This window comes from Musa acuminata, chromosome BXJ3-9 (genome assembly GCF_036884655.1).
Source record: "Musa acuminata AAA Group cultivar baxijiao chromosome BXJ3-9, Cavendish_Baxijiao_AAA, whole genome shotgun sequence".
Taxonomy (NCBI): domain Eukaryota; kingdom Viridiplantae; phylum Streptophyta; class Magnoliopsida; order Zingiberales; family Musaceae; genus Musa; species Musa acuminata.
Genome location: NC_088357.1, coordinates 12,002,280 through 12,022,553, shown reverse-complemented (window position 1 = coordinate 12,022,553; position 20,274 = coordinate 12,002,280). Strand labels below are relative to the sequence as shown.

Below are 20,274 nucleotides of genomic sequence, written 5' to 3'. Positions count from 1 at the left end.
ACCAATCATTCGCACGAACAACCTGGCTCTGATACCACTGTTGGGAAATCATTGGGGGGCGACATCATATGCGCAGCGAAAGAACAAGAAAACAAAAATCCCCGATTCCCAAAAAGATGTTCGTCGTCGTGCGAAGATTGGTGCGCAAAAAATCCGCAAAACACAAAACTGCGTATAGAGATTGTGTTACCTAGGGAGATCGTATATCCCTGTTTCCTTGCAGATCCTTAGGAGAGGGTGAAGGAGGTCAAGCATCCTCCTCTCTAGCGGTGATCCACACAGCAGGGTTGCGACGACGCTCCTCAAAACTCTAGGCCTACTCTGAGGTGGAGAGGGAGAGGAGAATAGGAAAGGCAAGCAAAGACTCTAGCCTATGAGGCTGTGAATCCCTCCTATTTATAGAGATCCCGTGTCAAACCCTAATGGGTCCTTCCCTAGTGGGTATTGGATCTGCATCCAATAAGACAAGGGCTCCGTCGGATATCTCATATCCGAACCTCTACTCATCGCAATGCCTACCATATGTGTGTGACCCTCTAGGCCCAATATCGAGCTGGCCGTGAGTCATACCTGTCAGAACTCCTTCTAACTCAGTGAATTATTATCTCTGTAATAATTCACTCGACTCATCGACTACAGACGTACTAGGCCACTACGTCGTAGTCCCCAGACGATACAGGGGAATCCAATCCATTGGACCTGTCTGTCCTCAGTTACCATGTACCTATAGTCCCTCATCCATTTCATATCCCAGAGACCGTATAACGAGCATGGTGTTGTCAGACCCATACGGTTTCTATTCAGTCTCGCTCTAATCGGATTCTCCCGGAGAACTCTTTCTCTCTCAACCCGATTGACCCTGGCCAGGGATTTGTCTGAGCAAGAACACATGGGATATTCCTCTCATGACGCCGAGAGTGGATGATCCTCTATCGACACTCAATAACCCTCGTAAGGTCGACTACCACTCCCAATGACCAGCTGTACTAGATCTGGGACAGCCAAACCTATAAGTCTGGTATCAAAGAGTGGAGCACTCATATAGGACATCCTTGGTGTCTCAAGTCTAAGGACCAGATACACCACTAGGACTACGGAATCACTGTCTGACAATAAGGCATCATCAACCATCCAGCATTCCGTAAGCGGATCAATCAGTGAACTCATTCTCCAATGAGCACCTGTACTGTATCCCTAGTGTCCCTACACGAGTAGCTATGAGACCAGCTGCATCCATCATATGGACGGGTATACAACACACCAGTCTATCCGGTTATCACGATGTCCCTCTCGAGTAACCTATGACCGGGATTATTTAGGATATGTGTTTAAAGGTGAATCGATCTCATTATCGTGATCTGATTCCCATTGCACAAATCCAAGGACATCACAATATATATATGCATTTATGCAATAGTTATAAAGTGATATACGCCAAAATATAATATGCAAAAAGATTCTGTATCAAGTCACACGTGCCATCACTCACATGATTGGCTTGCTGGGCACCTATGACTAGCACTCTTTGCTATGGATATGTTAGTCATTTGCTGAGCTTTATATACTCACCCCGTTGCTATATAAATTTTTCAGGATAGCTTATCACTCGCTAAAATATGTAAATTGGGTTAAGGAAGTGGAAGGCTAGAAGATTTTGGGGCAAATATTTTGTACTTGATAGGTTGATGTTGTATAAGTTCTTTTTGGGTGTAATGAGATATCAATGACAAATCTAGATTGATGTATCTTGTAAATATTTGAAAAGTACCTCTTATGTTTGGATTTTGGAAATGTTAAGTCTAAACTGTATACTGATATAAACATGTAGTACATGTTGGTTTTGTGATTGCATTAATTGTCGTGCTTATGGATTTATGATATAGTTATGGTTTAGTTAAGTTATTTTTGGATTTTAAGAATCATCTAGTGACATGATGTATGATTATAAACTGCACAAGTTTTGTGAATTGTGGATTGTAGAGGTGAATGACTTGAATGTTTTTCTTAGTGACCTCAAATATGTGATTGGATCCTGGATTGTTTGTTGAATTAAATATTATCAATCTTGAATTAGGTTCACACCTCCTAAATGATAATTAAATTCGGGGGGCGTGACATAAAGTGACGGTAATATAAGAGGTAAAGTACATAAACAATTTTACTTTTGAAAAACTTATCGAGTCTTTAATGACCTATGAAATGATTTATTTTGACACATGGTAAACACGAGAACAACATTCAAAAGAATAGGAAGGATTTGATACTTAGAACTGAAAAAGACCACTTATAAGAATACTCAAGTGATGATGATGATGATAATGATCTTGAACTCCTCATAATAAAATTTAAGAAGTTCATAAAACAAGAATCTAAGAATAAAAATAAACTTAAAAATGATAAAATAACTTGCTATGAAACCAATTGGCCAGAGTATGCAACTTTTGCCAATCACAACTCTTTGTGATTCTCATCCTATTTGACCTCCGAACCACCATGGCCTCAAAGGACTCGACCAATCATGATGTTTGGTTAAGTCATTACCATTATTAAGATGAGTTCGATTCAATGATATGCCTGTAGGGAAATCTAGGGGCGACATCACATACGCAACATAAGAACATAAAATAAAAAGTCTAAATTTCCCAAAAAGGTGTTCGTCGTCATATGAAGATTGGTGCGTAAAACTCGCGAAACTAAAAATCACGTGTGAGATAGTTGTGTTACCTAGGGAGATCATATATCCCTAAATTCCTGCATATCTGTGAGAGATGATGAAAGAGGTTAAATGTCATCTTCTCTAGCGGTGATTTAAAAGGCAAGGGCTGCGAAGACACTTCTTAACTCGTTGCTCAAATCTCTAAACCTATGGGTCTTTAGTTCTCTCAATTCTTCTATCTACTTAACCCTAATGGGTCTTACCTTATTGGGTTTGGATCTTCATCCAATTACCTAGGCATCTTAGATTACTAAATCTCTATCCAATAATCTCTCAATAACTCCTATTAGATCTCATCCACAAGATCGAATAATTTAGGAGCTTATTGTATATCCAATAAGATATAGAATCAAGCGAATATTTTATATCCGAACCTCTACTAATTTCAACGTCTATCATATATGTGTGACACTCTAGGCTCAATATCGAGCTAGCTGTGAATCATACATGTTAGATTCTAACTCGATAAAATATTATTTTTATAATAATTAAACAAATTATTATGAATAATTTTGACGAATCAGACACGTTATCCATGATGGCAAGCTTCTCGTCATGGTCCAAAAGTTAAACCCATACATATCAGCAATAGACCAACTGGATCAGCAATAAACCTAAAAAAAGATCACTTGGGCTGTTGATAACCCTATATTTATTTTATTTTTCTTTGATTGCCATTGGCAGCCACTGCTATGATCATAACAGTGACCGGAAAGTGATGTTGGGTTGACTTTATTATATGCAAGTCATACTCCTTTTTTTGTTTCTCTTTGGTCGAAGCCCGGCAGTTACCAACCAAGTTCATACCCAACCAACCATTCCAGGTCATATAACACATGGTAAATGACTATCGAGAACATGCAGCTGCAATTCGAGTGGTTCCGATTAGAATCATCATTTTATTTATTTATTTATTTTAAATTTACATTAATTTTAAATATAAAAAAATTATAATTTTATTTTAAATAAATTTTAAAAAATTTAAAATCAAAGAAATAATGTAGATATGAGTTTTGTAAAAGTTTAAAAAATCTCTTATGATTTTAAAGTGTTAAGTTAATTTATGTAATGATATGAACATATGATAAATATTTGTTTTTGTGATTATCTAAAATACCACACTTATGGATTTATAAGGTGGTTCTTGTTTTAATGAGTTGGTTTTAGATTTTATTATTCAATGTGGTATATGAATTTAAATTGTACAGATTTTGTGAGTTATAGAATTATGATGTGAAAGACTTAAATATTTTGTCAATGTCCTGTTTGAATCCTAAACTGTTGATCTGTATTATAATATTATCAATTTAATATAGGATAATTTAAAAATTCGAGAGGGCGTAATAAAGATGAAACCAAAATCGAAATCGAAATCACAAGTTCTATAATTGACGATTCTGATTTTTCAAATCTAAGAACTAAAATCGAATCCGACCTATCCATAATAAACCTTTGCTGGCAAATCATGGGTTAGCAATAACCCAAAAGATTAAGCCGTGAAGAAAGGATTCAATATATTTATAAACTTCAACAACATGAATAAGCTTGGGAAGCACAAATCCACGTTGGCCCTGTGACTCAGCCACCTGAACAACTTGATTAAAAGAAATCCAGCTTGATATGAAACCAAAGCCTCACACTTTCCTGATGGAAGAGCCGAAGTACAAAGGAAACCAAGCATGCTTCAAACAGAGGTATTCCTCAAAAGGAATTATAACTTCTGTAAGACTCACTCTATGGATACTAAACATTTGAGGCAGAAACATGTAAGAAGCAATATGGAACTCCTAGCTTTCGGTGACCAAGAACAGCAGAAAAATAAAATAAGTTGTGCTATGATCAGATAAACGAGTTGAAAATCTTTCATTTTACAGGGGACAGCTATTTGCTAATCCCCATCATAGGAATTAGACTTCAGAATTTACTAGTAGTTTCAACCAGTCAGGAAGAACATCCATCTTCCAAAGCAACAACCATAAGTTTCAACACAAGGTCTGAATTACACCTTAATAGACAGTCCGACGAGACCATTGAGTGAATAAGAAGTATTTTAGTTCACATGTTCTTTCTTGACGTGTTGGATAAACCAGTTCAGCATGTCCTGATGTGCCTCTTGAGCGCGCTTAACAGCTGCAGCATCATCGGCTTTGTGTCTGACAGTCCATCCATGAGCAACCCCAGGAAATATCTTTACAATGTGTCTTTCCTGACAAATCATGTGGCCCAAAATCATATTGGATCACAGAATGTTAGCATATATTTTGAGGGGTCCATTTAGCAGATTAATCAAATAGATAAGCTAACATTATTTGATATTACATTTAAGATGCATGTTCTGTAATTTAGAGTCCAACAACATGACTAAATTGACCTGAAAATGCTGCCATAGGTGACTTACCTCAGATGTTGAAGATAAAGCCTGCTCAAACTGCTTCAACAGTTCAGGCGGAGAAATATGGTCATTCTCAGCCCCAAGTATTGAAATAGGACATTTAACACCTGGTAAATGGCGAAAACAGATCGTCTCAACTCTCAACAATAAAAACATGTTAAGAAAGCATGAGTTTGACCAATTCTTAAAGGAGGGAATACCCTTCACATCATCAACATTTACAAAAGAAGGATGGCAAAGGACAGCAGCTTCAATCTCACTGGACTTTGCTAATTCGAAGACAACTTTGCCTGAGATACAAGAAGTTGTATTTCAGTCAATAACATAAGTTATTCAAGTGTTTAAGGCTAAATAAAGGTCTAGGACTACATTTTTCAGATCCAAAAGATACAGTTATTTTCCACTGTAATGATATCTGGGTCTTCACAATCAGAGCTCAAAGTGCATGCATAAAATATCACGTGAGACTCACCTCCCCAGCAGAAGCCAGCGGCCCCAACTGCAGATATGCCTTTGTTCTTTAGAGCTGCAATAATTAGTTTTGCATCTTGACAGCCTTTGTCCTATGAAGGCAAAAAAACCTTGTTGTTTCCATGCATCAATATTTATGTTAAAGCAATTCAAAAGTGATCTAGTGAAGATGTCATTTTGTATTCTTTTCAGTCAAACATTATATGAGACGATTTTTTATCCATTGTCCACATTCTGAATTTGTATGCTGAAACCCCAATTGTACCAGTACCATAGGAATTAGAGTGAAAGTAAGCTACAATCACCTAATAGGACACTAAAGGAACAGGAGACAGTACCGGGCTGAATGCACATAACATGAGCCAAAATCTAGTGTTCTAGACAACGTATGGATAAACTAGATCATGATATGCATGTCCAATTTTTCTTCTCCAATAGTGTGTTTCAGATATTAATGGCAAGCAAGAACACATTTTGTGCCATACTGCTCTATGAACCATTCCAGTGAGAATGGGATGCATACTGCCTTTATACCAGGGGTATCCCTGTCCTATGTCGAACAATAATATACTATTCTGTAATTTAAAGCAACTCAACATCGAAACCAACCCAAGCCACTCAAACTGGCCCAGTATATATCCGGTTAGGTTCGATAAACATCACATAGCCTGCACAGACCAGTCTAACATTATGTAGTCATAATAGATTGGTAAACATCATGCAGCCTACACAGACCAGTTTAAGATGAAGTCATAATAGACACTTGCCGAATTGGATTAGGCACATAAAGAAGAGGAACAAATGGGGTATAGCTGTCTGCCTCCAGCCATTTTTCTCTCCATGATATTTCTTGGCTCTTTCTCATTCCTTTATTTTCTTTTTCTATTCAAGTGATATGTGTCAGTACCCAGTATAATAAGGTAATACTGGGTCCAGTATTAAAAGTAGAATCCTTCATCACTTGGGTGCGATTAATTTTAGAAGACTAGTTCAAGGCCACACCCCAAAAAACCCAATAAACATAGGAAACTATAGCCATTGCTGATCCTAAGGTATCAGATCTGATCAGCTTAGACCACGCAGGAAAATAACAAGCAAACAAATGCTGAAATGCTTAAGCAAAATATCTACAGCCAGCAGAAAATTAGAGGCTTCAGAGATGACAAAAGAAACTGCTCAAGAAGACCCGCTAACACTAAAGATTGAGATCCATATTCCATAGAAGATTCAACATTCATCGTGAAAATCTCAAGTACCTCGAGAAAATCCACACATCTATATATATATATATATATATATATATATATATATATATATATAAACTTATACCATATCTCAAGTACCTAGAAAAATCTCTTGTTGACTCTTGCAACTTCCGATCTCCTTGGCGTAAGGTCCGATCCTTCGGCCCAATGCCCGAACTCAAGGCACGAAGCCTTCTGTCAATACTTCGATCGATCCAATGGTTCGACATCCAATCTTCTAACATATTTCACTCTAGCAAATGTCCGATTCCTTCTGCTTTAATCAATTTACCTTTTTTGATCGAAGTTAGTCCTGCGTCACTCAAAACGCAGATTAGATCATAACTTCATTAGTTGATTTCATCATCAAAATCCGAAATTCACCAGAAAGCACCTTATCTAGGGTCTTTCAAGGTCTTGTTTCGCCTGAGTATCTAGGTAAGCACTAGGATGCTTCATAACAACACTAACTTATACACACACACACATACATATATATATATTCATTCTCCTCCCTTTTTTCTTGTCATTACTCATTATCTACGTCTATTTTCTCTTCTATCTACTGCTACTTGAATCAACAGCATGTTGGTAATTATTTTCAACTCGTTCAGTCCAAAATTTGAATTATTTGTATCAACTCAATCACTTTTGCCCTAAAATAAATAAGCCAATTCAATGTGCACCAAGGTGTAACTCAATAGTCCTTTGTAAGTACAAATTCATCTTATCTCACTGTGGCAGTTGTGTTCATGATAATACTGTAGCATGCACCACAAACCATGTTCTAATTGATCTCAAAAGAGTTCCAGAAGTGCAGGATGAAATCACTCAGTACAAAAAGAACTTGCAGTCTCATGATAAAAACACCCTAACAATAAAAATTGGAGGATTATGTTTTTCCTTTGGTTATCCATTCTATTCATTCTTTTTTCCGCTATTAACAATTTTTCAGATGAATAACAAACACAATTTTTTTCATTAAGATCAATGGGAAATTCTTTCATTCATATAGTGTTTGTCAAAATATAGTGCCAGAACAACTGGAGAAAATTACCCAAACAATGATTTACTCCCCTTGTACAGGGAGAAATTCAGGATGCAAGATAAGAAACCAACCGGGGAATGAGACTGTATCCAAATCGAAATAGGCCTCTCAGGATTATCAGCTGAATAGGGATCGTCATATAAGAGATCTGGTACCACAACAAAGAAACCTGAGGTGGCAATTTTATCTGCAATTTTCCTTTACAACCAGACATTGCAAGTGTAAGCATTAAAAGTTCACAAAATCTTTAATGCAATAAAAGGAAATAAAATGAAGATGTAAATGTAGATAACCAACAGAAAACAACCAACAAAACATTACCAACCATCAGAAAAAATAATACAGAATCCTAGGATTATCTCCAATCCAAAATATAAATTTTGTTTGAAATGACCAAGAGTTCACAAAGAAATATCATAATTTTGTAGCCTGGTGGTGTTACGATACAAACATTTGAAATGGGTTAAAACACTAAAAAACGAACAAAGCAGTCCATGCTGCCTGCAAACAATGATGGTAGAACAGGCTTTGTGACAGTCCACCCTACTGGTTTATGAAATTAGTAATAGCAGAGATTATCGCATCCGTGTTCTGAATTTTTTGGATAATATCAGCAAGAATACAGAATATTTTGGTAAGAAATATTAAGTTTCATGTAGAATTACAAACGATCAAACAGCCTTTCAGTGATATAAAGAAGATGATAGGGGAAAATAGACACTCGATATAATGTGAACAAGTACAAAGACATAAATTTAGGGCCACAGTTGAACAGAAGCAGTTCATCATATACAGAAAAGAGGCAGAGGCACCTATGATTAGACCAATCATAAACACAGCCAGCTAAAAAAAGTAAATAGGATGTCTTTCAGCTTTCTTAACTATCAGTGAGACTTGGGAACTACTTCGGCTTGATCATGTGATATGAGCTTATGATTCCACCAAATTAGCCCCTAGCACTGCCTAGCCACATAATTCGACCATTCCATTGATCGTTTTTCTTACTATTTTGTTATTGAATATATATATTTCCAAGGTATTGTACGTTCATATACTTGGCTGTATAAGCTTTTTTCAGCTGAAAATATTAGTGCATGATCGATCAAAAGCTCATGTCTCATATTACTAACAGTCTCACGTCAATTAATATTTTGTACCACCATCTGTTTAGGTCTTAATCATATGATTATTAATCCACCATACTGACCAAAGTCAGAGAACTTTCAAGGTCAAATAAGTGCCTCAGGTCTTCCCCTCTGTTTGCTGTACTAAGAAAGAACCGACATGGAGATCACAGACCACCAGCACGGTTTACCTAGAAGATGCCCTCAGAAGTTTCCTTCTAATGTCAACGTGGGCAAGCCAATAAAACACATGGAAGACAACCAAATCGGAAGTCACACAAGTGACGGCCTAAACACAAACGCCAATAAATGAAATCGGTACCTCAAATTCGGCGCTTCGAATCCTGCAAACATTCCATCGGACGAAGCATGTCAGCGACACAACCGTAAGAAAGAAAGAAAGCACAAAGGCCCTAGAAACCCTAAGCATACATACGGACGGAAGGAGAAGCGGGAACGAGCAAGAGACGGACGGAAGCTTAAGAGAGGAGCAGAGTACATCACCGTATACGTCGGAGATGAGGAGAACGGCGATCTTGGAGTTAGGGGAGCCGGCGGTGTACGCCCTGACGCCGCCGAGGTCGTCGACGACGATGCCGTCGCCACAGGCAGGGCTTAGAGTCGGCGGGTTGGCGCAGCACTGGGGGCTCGCCATCTTCACGGCTTCTTTTCTCCTCTCTTTCCTGTGAGATCTGTGCCGAGGGTGGCGAGTAGTCCAAGGACGGGGGAGTGGATGCAGTAGCTACAACAAGGACGCACGAGGTCCACATGTTCGCCCCCACCAAACCTCTTTTTATTCGAAGAAATATCGTATATTATGTACGAAACAAACTTAGCCGAATGTAATGTTTTTAACTAAAAAAAAATTCATCAACCACAATTATTTTAAATTTAAAAAATATATTATTTAAAATATAAATATAAAACTTCCTCACACCTATGTGTTCTTTTTTCAGTTATTAAGTTGAATGTGCACTATTGCCTTGCCAGTTGAACGAAAATGTATGTGACAGGGCACATTTCGGTAACCTGCCATTATCCCTAGCCACATCAGCATGAAGGACGATACGTCGAATCGTACCCCATGGTCAATGCCATTATGTAAAAGTCAAATGACGTCAATTGAGTACGGCACCGTCTTGTGAAGATTGAGTTGTCGTCAACCGAGAACCACGTCGATCCTCAAGAGTCTGGACGGTGCTGACCAAATACAGCACCACCCCATGAAGACTGGGTTGGCGTCAACTAAGGACGACGCCTTCCCATAATGATCGGGTCAACACTGTCCAAGTATAATACCGACAATCATAAATATGATAAGTACAATTGATCTCTTAGCGGAAGAATAAAAATTCCGTATGGGACCGATAACAAGGGACTTCGGTTCATTTTTTTCACTCAGTGCTAACAAAATCTTTTGAGGGGTTGAAATCGAAAACCCCCTTCCCAACCCCGACCTGTATATAGGGATCGAAGATAGAGAGGCAAGCGGCCAGCCAATTGGAACTTCTTCCATGAATGAAAATGTATGATATTTATAATCCAACTCAGATCTCAAATGTCACTAAACAAAAAAAATTTGAGATGCCGAGGTATAGAAATATATATTATCGTTAAATATCATAACGATTTCTTTTGCAAACACTACACTGATACAAAAGGGAGTTTATAATTAAATTTCAAATTTTCAAAACATGGAACTTGTGAAAATTATCTCTTTCCTCTGCCCATTGTCTTTCCACCCTAGCATTCATAAATCTAAAAGAAAATTTATTTTTTACTTCTAACTTAATATCAGTTTTATTTTTCTTTTTTAGAAAACAAAATCACGGCATCCACCATTGTTCGAAATGGCTACGCTTCACCACCATCGGCCCATTTCACTGTCCGTTCTCCCTCCTCTCTCCCGGCTGAGACCTTCTTCGGCTATCCCCGCAACGCTGTTCTCGCGCCCACCGCTCTCCGGACTGCCGTGCGCTCCGATATCTGCTCGGGCCATCCGCGATAAGCGCGTCCTTGGACCCGTCCGTGGATGCGCGACCTCAGATTCCGCGATTTTCCCCGGACCTCCACCCTCGTCGAGGATCTTTATGAAAGGTATTCACTTTGTATGTCTCGTCGGTTATAGAATGGATTCGAAACGTGTTCTTGCCATAAGAACCAGAAATTATCAACGACTATCCGGTTGCAGTCATTGTGTTCGACGGATTGCCGTTCTGAAAAAGTAATGACTTATACACGTCATGACCTACACTATATCCTTGCAAAGTTGATTATAATATAGCATGCATGCATGTTGCTTGAAATATGAAGATCCTCGCAATATACCTCTCCTGTTAACATAAATTTGGGAAACTCAGGTGTTTAACCAATAGTTAGTTTGAAATTTTCTAAAAAAAAAATTAAAATGGATAAAATTCTCTTAATATTTTTATTATCATTATAGTTTTACCTTAATGTTCTACTGCATAAAGCAAGTTTTGTAGTTTTGCAAGGACATACACACACACACATACATATAAATATATATATATAAATATATATATAATTAAATTTGGAGGGGTGAAAGCAAAAGTAAAAGTTATTTTGGATGGACCTGTACGTGAAACTTACCTATTTATATTTTACTTTTTTTGCAAAAGTATCAAAACATGATTCATGCTCAACAACGAACTTATAGTTTTAAGAACACCATTGTATCTCACATAGGCACAAATGCATGATCTTCAGCTAAGACATGGCACATTTGAGGCCCATGGAACAAAGCTATCTTTACATCAAACAGTGTGTGTGTGTGTGTGTGTGTGCATGGGATATGCAGATTGCATTTGGCCCATGGACACAGAGTCTTCTTAGTTTTTGCTCCAAGGAGGAGAAGTACTTGATATCCATGTAAATCAGCTTAATAATTTGTAATAATCAATTGGAGGTTGTGGTGGTGTTGTTAAGTTTGGAACAAACAAAACAAATAATAAGGTTAATGAGGAAGTCTGAATCTCCAGAATAAGAATGGGCAAATGATGCATTTGATGGAAAAGATCAACTTGTAAAATTCTAGCACTTGTAGGAAGATAATAAAAGAGAAATTGGCATTAATAGATCCATCATAACATAGTTCGAGTATGTCAGGTTTCTCCTTCAGAAAATATGGCCTTTTCCTAAAAATGATACATAAATGTTAATATTACGTCATTTCTTATATGATTCATTTTTACCGTCCTCTCATATTAGTCTTAAGGTTCTATATACTGTGTGCATTGTCTAAAATAGATTATGCGATAAGAAGTGTCTTTGCTCTGATTCTTTAGGTCTATCATATAAATCCTAATGCTTTAGATATGACAATACAGGATTATCTCGTTCAACATCTGAGGGATTCTTGGCAAAGACCTTTTCATCCTTTGGAGAAGGCAAGAAAAGTAAAAGAGTTAAGATGTTTAAGTCAATTATTTGACGAGAAAGGGAATAAAACTTATACTACTTGTTTGATAGCACTAAGTACTGGTTGTCCCTCTGCCATTCTGCAGTAAAGGTAATTACAAGCAAAAGTTCGAAACAGTCTCTGGGACTTGCATTTATATGGTTTGCCCGTGAACAAGATGCACTAATGGCAGTAAAGGAGATGAATGGAAAGGTGGTTATATTTTATTTAGCATTTAACTTTCAAATTCTAAAGAGCTCTGTACGTCTGCAATATTTCTATTCTTAATTTTGACCCTTTTTCTTGTAGTTTCTTGATGGCAGGTTTGTTGCTGTCACAATTGCAGAAGCTGAATCTCCTTCTAAACAGGTAAGAGCCAAACCATACATATTTTGACTCAAACACTTGTGAAGTTGCTTCGAGAGGTACAGGAAGACATGGTTTCATTAGAGTTGATCACAAGTTTATGTAATTTGGTTTTAGGTGTATAATTCTTTGGTTACAAATATCTTTCGTAGTTTTGATATGTGATGTACAATCTATTTTTCTAATATATTGCCTTATATGAACACTAATTTTCATGTTTTCTAGATAATGTGTACATTTATTCATTCAGTCATGATTGACTGGGCATCCATGGACATGTCTATTTTTCAATTTTTCAATCCAAATAATTTCTCAGAGAAAGGTGGACAAGGATACAACATCAATGGTGGCATAGCATCACTAATCAGTTTCACCTTGTGTCCCACAATCTTATCCTGGTCACATCAGAAAAATTGCGGAATACTGGACCACTAGATGAAACAGGGATGCTGATGCAGCTGATTGGCCTCTTATCTGGGGTGATTTCTTCTCGTGCAAATCTAAGGTGAAGTCTGTGTTGTTAATTGCACACATATAAATGCATACAGGATCAAACTTCTTGATTTTTGGCTGTGGGTTTTCATTTCAGATGTAGTGTTTATGGATTTAAACTTCTTGATTTTTAGTTTACTGATGCTCAAACTTTGGATAAGACCTTATCAGAGAATTTAGTATTAGAAGTCCAAGTCACTCAGCATAACTGGTTCCGTGGTGGATCTTTCTAAAAGACCCCTAGGGTTTCCATGTTTTACTGTTTTGGAGTTTGAAGAACTGGTTTGGCTGCTATAACATCAATCCTGCAATTATTCAGTTCTTGAGAAAGCAGCCTGAGCTTCTTGCCTTGGAACTTTTGCACCTTCTTCCTGGCATTAGAGTTGACCTCATGAACATAAACCCATGTTCTGAAGTTAAACCTGATTAAAGTGAGGTTAATCAAGTTAAGATAATCCAAGTTGATGCATATGTAAGATTTCAAATATGCTTGGCACTGGTTTAAACAGGTATCTGATATCAGTCACTAAGAGACTTAGTTTCTAAGTAATAAGAAGCGAGTCCTGACACACTTGCAACTATATATATATAACCAATATATCCTTTATAAAAACAAGATAGTCAATGTCCGTTGACCCCATTTGACTCTGGGTTTTTTTTGGGCTGAATGGGTTTGTTTGACTTAAATCAGACTAGACTGGTTCAATAAAAGCTAAGTATTTGATTCTTTCCTACCTTAATTGTCTTTCTTTTTTTCTCAAATTACCCTACATTAGGTCACAATCAGCTAATGCAATAGCAATGTCTCCTAATCTTTTTGTTGATGGTGGCCACCATCATCGCGGTCTCTATTTGTTGCCTAATCTTAGGCCTAGCCTAATCTAGCGTGAATACAAGCTTTAGCTCTTACTAAAGCAACTACATGCCATCGTCATAAAAAGGACAGAAAGGGGTCCATTGTGATGGGGATATAAACAGGAATAACCTTTGTATATGAACAAATACTAGAAGACCATAATACACAGCAGAATTAAATGTAAGCATAATCAAACAGAACACCAAGATATATGTGGAAAACCCCTTCAATGTGAAGGGTAAAAATCACGGGGCAAACTAGAGATAATCCATTATGAGAATAATGAATATATGAATCTCAATCTCTTGCCCTAAACTCTAGCAACAACCACAATAGACTAACTGGGATACAAGGATCACATCACTGTCCACAATAGTTAAAACCTCCCCAAGTAATCACAGCAAGAGTCTACTGTAGATTTGATCTAACCTGAGATGAGAACACTACTAGATGATTGAGAACAGTCTCTTTACGTTTTCCTTGTCTTCTTCCCTTTCTTTCTCTTCCTTTTCTGTCTTGTTCTCCTTCTTTTCTTTGGAATCCCGTGGCTGTTTTCTTCTGCCTCGTTGCTGCCTTTTTATAACCTTTTTCTGCCTCTAAAACGTAGCCACCACACCCCCCTAATGTTAATTAGGGTTAGGTTAAGAGGGGGGTGAGATGTGGGTTGAGAAAGCCCACATTGGGCTGAATATGGGCTGTCAACCCAACACATTGAACCTCGGTGATGGCACTATCACCATTGGCTTCGTACCCCATCATTAAAGAGGAGATGAAGGGGTCCCATTGAGACTCGGTGGTGGTGGTGTCATCATCGTGACTTCTTACGATGTCGTCATCGTAAGAGGTTATCATAGTGGTCGCGGTCATCGTCGCCAACGGGGCAAGCGATGATTGTCACTTTCTTGCTTGCAGTATGTCAGCCTTCCCACCAACCATATGTCAACTTTCTCACTAGTCATCATGGCTACGACCATCAGTTGAGCCTTAGTAATGAGTGGTCACCAACATCAACTTTCTCTTTTCCACTAAAGTCCATCGTTGTCGTCATCAATGAAGCCATATATTGAGCCTCGGTGATAAGTACAACAATAGAGTTGTAACTTAGTGATTGCCAATGTCCTCATTCTTATTGGTCATTGTCACCTTCAACGAAGCCTTGTAAAGCCTTGATGATTAGCAGTTTATCATCATAACCTCATTTAGCTTGCAAAGAGTGTGAAACAAATAGGCAATTTTAGATTTAAAAATCTAATGATAAGATTACCTTACCTCCAAATAGTATAAAACAATTAAGTAAAAGGAAGAAGACTGAGACAGATATAAGACATAATGGCAAGATGTCTAGAAGGTGTTTGAGGTATCAATAATTAGGTCACAATTGATGATCATATAAATTTTTATTAGTTGTATAAGTTCACATTCTCAAATGGAAAACAATGTGGTATCTTCCATTTTTTATATAGCTTAGTTTTGATTAATTTTTGTTCTCTACATTGGCTATATAGTTTTGATTTTTTTTTATATAGTATGCCTGCATAAGTCTACATATATAATTTTTTGGCAAGTGAGTTGCAACATTATGAAACATTATAAACTTGTGATAATTTCGAATCTTGATTTATCATTTTCTAATTGATGTTACAATCCTTGTTATATTTTTTGTTTTTGATGATTTGCAGAGTGGACTTTAATTTAGGATATTTTTATGTTGAGATATGTTTTGTTCATATCATCGCATGCCAAATTCTATTAATTATACTAAAATTATGAAAAAAAATTAAAAAATTACTATTAATCAACGTAGAATCATGTTATGGAAGTTCTAGAGAATTTGATTCTGATTTGGGTGAATTTTAACTTAAGCTATACTTGAGTTATGGATAGGACACGATTACAATCTAACATTCGATCATTGCATGTCAAATTTCATTAATTACATTAAAATTATAAAAAAAATAAAAAATTATGATTAATTAACTTAGAATCATGTCATGGTAGTTCTAAAGAATTTAGTTCTGATTTGAGTAAATTTTAACTCGAGTTACAAATAGGATAGACTTATGATCATGGCCATGTCAAAATCCTATTAATTATACTAAAATCATATAAAAATTAAAAAATTGGTACTAATCAATTAAAATCATGTCATAGTAGTTTTTGATAAATTTCGATCGATTCTATTTATTGTAATTCGAGTTACACTCGATCATAATTTCAGTCCAAGTCATAAGTGTAACAATGCCCAGGAGTGGTGGTACTACTAGATAGACAGTTGTACCACTTACACTCAATGCTCTATTGACATGGTGGTGGTGCACAGTAGTGGTGATGCACATATATATTATGAGGTATATTGTAGAAGTGGATATGTGATGTGAGAGTATACATTTATATTATAACGTGTGCGATCTATGATTGCATGTATATGTTATGATATACGGTGTAGGAATATATATATATATATATATATATATATATATAATGACGTATGGTATGAGAGTGCATGTATATGCTATGACGTGTGGTATGAGAGTGCATGTATATGCTATGACATGCGGTATGGATTGGACGTATATATTACGATGGCGTACGGTGTGAGAGTGCATGTATATATTATGATATGAGGTGTAGAAGTTGATGAATATACTATAATTCCTACATGTGCATATAAGCATTTTAAGTTATTTTATAAAAGAATTTTATATCTTTATTGTGCATATGTTATGTGTTGGGAAACTTGGACAGGGTATCATATGTATAGCGGAAGAATAGAGAATAAAATATCAAATTTCCTAAAGAAAAAAGTTCTCGTTATCGTGCGAAAATTAACGCACAAATCAAAACACAAAATCGAAACCGCGCGTATCAAATGAGATTTGAGATTTGTTACTAAGGGAGATCGTATATCCTTGTAAAATCCTAAATATGTAGGAGTGGATGAAGGAGGTCAACTGTCCTCCTCTCTAGTAGTGATCCACACAGTAGATGCGGTGAAGACGCACCTCAAATCATTGCACGATTTTCCTCTTCACGTGCACCACATGATCAAGAAGGGGTCAGCCCTTCTTGCCGTCCACATGCCCTAAATTGGGGCTGTTGACTGAGGAGGGGAGGGAGGGAGGAGAATAGGAGGTGATAGCAAAAAATGGTCTAGCTTATGCCTCTTTGGTTCCCTCCTATTTATAGAGATCCCTATTAATTTAACTCAAATGAATCATGTTCTATTGAGTACTGGATCTCCATCCAACTATCCAAGCCTCTTGGATTAGTGGATTTCTACCCAATAATCTCTCATTGGCCCTTATTAGATTTTATCCACAAGATCCAATAATTCATGGGCTTACTGGATATCCAATAAGATATAGGCTCCAACATATACCTCTATTTGTCGCAACACCTAGCATATGTGTATGACCCTCTAGGCCTAATATCGAGTTAGTCATGAGTCATACCTATCAGAACTCCTTCTGACTCCGTGAATTATCATCTCCATAATAAATCACTTAACTCATCAACTACGGACGTACTAGGCCACTACGCTATAGTCCCCAGATGATACAAGGGATTGGGCCGGAGTGAAGAATTAGATGTTGGGCCGGAGTGAACATGTCAGAAAATTAGACGTTGGGTTGGAGGATCGATCTACGTGTTGGTAGAAAGACTTCATGTCGTGAGTTCGAGCATTGCGTCAAAGAGATCAAATGTTGTAGAAGGTCAATATGTCGATTGGGCAATACGCCGAAGGAGAGGACGATGCGCTGAAGGATCGGACGAAGCGTTAGATAAACCAATGACATATCATACAACATAGGATTCATGCTTGTAATCATTTGTCTAGATCGAAATAGTTTAGGGGGCTAATTGAGTTAGTTTTTGGTGTAATCATGCTAACTCGATTAGGAGTTAATTGAGCCTAAATTGGGATTGTTTTGGGCCAAAAGGAAGGCCCATTCAGTGACCTAAAAGTTGGGTCAAGCGATGACACTACCTATGAGTTAGAAAAGTCAAAAGCCCAATCTCTGAGGTTGTTAGGCGGTGGTACCGCCTAGTGTCAAACTAACAAGTGGTGGTACCGTCGGTACCCTGAAAACCCAAGATGGGACCATTTTGGCTCCAAATTTGAATCCATTTGGGGCTTATAAATACCCCACTCATCCCTACTCGGTTCACACAAGAACTAAGAACAAAAAACTTGAGAAAACGCTATTGTAATCTTGTGAGAATTCCCCTCCTATTCTCTAAGTTTAATTTCAGTTTAAGGAATGGGTGAGTGACTTGTAAAGATTATCTCCTAAACCTGTGAAAATGAGAAAAGGGTTATAAAAGGGTAGTTGATCTTCGCCCGTAGAAAAGGGTTATAAAAGTGATGATGATGATGATGATGATGACCTTGAACTCCTCACAATAAAATTTAAGAAATTCATAAAACAACAATCTAAGAATAAAAATGAACTTAAAAATGATAAAATAACTTACTATGACCGGAGTAGGCAACTCTTGCCAATCACAACTCTTTGTGATTCTCGTCCTATTTAGCCTTCGAACCACCATGGCCTCAAGGGACTTGACCAACCGTGATGCTTGGTTAAGTTATTACCATTATTGCAAGATGAGTCTGATTCGATGATATGCCTGTAGGGAAATCTAGGGGCAACATCGCATGCGCAACATAAGAACATAAAATAAAAACTCTAAATTTCCCAGAAAGGCGTTTGTCGTCATGTGAAGATTGGTGCGTAAAACCCACGAAACTGAAAACCACGTGTGAGATAGTTGTGTTACCTAGGGAGATCATATATCCCTGAATTCCTACATATCTGTGAGAGAGGATGAAAGATGTTAAGTGTCCTCTTCTCTTGCGGTGATTCACATGGTAGGGGCTGCAAAAACACTCATCAACTCGTTGCTCAAATCTCTAAACCTACTATATGAGGAAAAAAATGGGAAAGGAGAATAGGAGATAACAACTAAGAAGCATATGACCTATGAGTTTTTGGTTCTCTCCTATTTATAGAGATCTTCTATCTACTTAACCCTAATGGATCTTGCCTTATTGGGTTTGGATCTTCATCCAATTACCCAGACATCTTAGATTAATGAATCTCTATTCAATAATCTCTTAGGATCTAATAATTTAGGGGTTTATTGTATATCCAATAAGATAACGACTCAAACGAATATTTTATATCCGAACCTCTATTAATTTCAATGCCTAGGCTCAATATCATATATGTGTGATACTTTAGGTTCAATATCGAGTTAGCCGTAAATCATACCTATTAGTATCTAGCTTAGTAAAATATTATTTTTATAATAATTAAATCAATTATTATGAATAATTTTAACAATTCAGACACGTTATCCATGATGGCAAGCTTCTCGTCATGGTCCAAAAGTTAAACCCATACAGATCAGCAATAGACCAACTAGATCAGCAATAAACCTAAAGAAAGATCACTAAGTTGGCATGAATAATTTTGGCTTGATGGTTGATATCCCTGTGTTTATTTTATTTTTCTTTGATTGCCATTGGCAGCCACTGCTGTGATCATAACAGTGACCGGAAAGTGATGTTGGGTTGACTTTATTATATGCAAGTCATACTCCTTTTTTTGTTTCTCTTTGGTCGAAGTCCGGCACTTACCATTCCATTCCTGGTCATAGAACATATAGTAAATGACTATCGAGAACCTGCAGCTGCAATTCGAGTGGTTCCGATTAGAATCATCAATTTTTTAATTAAAATAATATTAAATTTAAAATTAAAAATTTATTTAAAAAATAAAATTAAAAAAAATAAAATCAAAGTAATTGAGGATTTGAACCTAAATCGAAACCGAAATCGTAAGTTCTATAACCGACGATACCGATTTTTCAAATCTAGGAACTAAAATCGAACCATTCCCGACGATTCCGATTTTTCAAATCTAGGAACTAAAATCGAACCATTCGATTCGGAACCGATGAACCATCGGATCAATGCAGTCCCACTTTTTCGAGTTCGATTCTGGTTCCAATCGAACTGCTGTCCACCTATCCTTAATAGACCATTGCTGGCAAATCATGGGTTAGCAATAACCCAAAAGATTATGCCGTGAAGAAAGGATTTAATATATTTATAAACTTCAACAACATGAATAAGCT

The 20,274-nt window shown here is 37.0% G+C and overlaps 2 protein-coding genes across 4 annotated transcripts; one reads left to right on the top strand and one right to left on the bottom strand.

Moving 5' to 3' along the window:
* Positions 1-4,535: 4,535 nt before the first annotated feature.
* Positions 4,536-9,742, bottom strand: LOC103998225 (endo-1,3;1,4-beta-D-glucanase). Its single transcript, XM_009419642.3, has 7 exons — positions 9,500-9,742; positions 9,318-9,339; positions 7,943-8,069; positions 5,581-5,671; positions 5,309-5,398; positions 5,115-5,215; positions 4,536-4,922 (listed from the first exon to the last, which is right to left on the bottom strand). Exons 1-7 carry the CDS (start codon positions 9,648-9,650, stop codon positions 4,767-4,769), a joined length of 738 nt encoding a protein of 245 aa, XP_009417917.2. The 5' UTR covers positions 9,651-9,742; the 3' UTR covers positions 4,536-4,766.
* Positions 9,743-10,732: 990 nt separating this feature from the next.
* Positions 10,733-13,460, top strand: LOC103998226 (organelle RRM domain-containing protein 2, mitochondrial). Of its 3 annotated transcripts, none has more exons than XM_065166158.1 (5): positions 10,733-11,092; positions 12,346-12,405; positions 12,523-12,629; positions 12,726-12,785; positions 13,099-13,460. In XM_065166158.1, exons 1-5 carry the CDS (start codon positions 10,846-10,848, stop codon positions 13,135-13,137), a joined length of 513 nt encoding a protein of 170 aa, XP_065022230.1. In that variant the 5' UTR covers positions 10,733-10,845; the 3' UTR covers positions 13,138-13,460. The 3 variants fall into 3 exon arrangements, 2 of the variants coding, with proteins under 2 accessions (XP_065022230.1, XP_009417918.2); XM_009419643.3 differs by having other exon boundaries at positions 10,736-11,092; positions 12,346-12,414; positions 13,099-13,457; XR_010500966.1 differs by lacking the exon at positions 13,099-13,460 and having other exon boundaries at positions 12,346-12,422; positions 12,726-12,991.
* Positions 13,461-20,274: the final 6,814 nt, after the last annotated feature.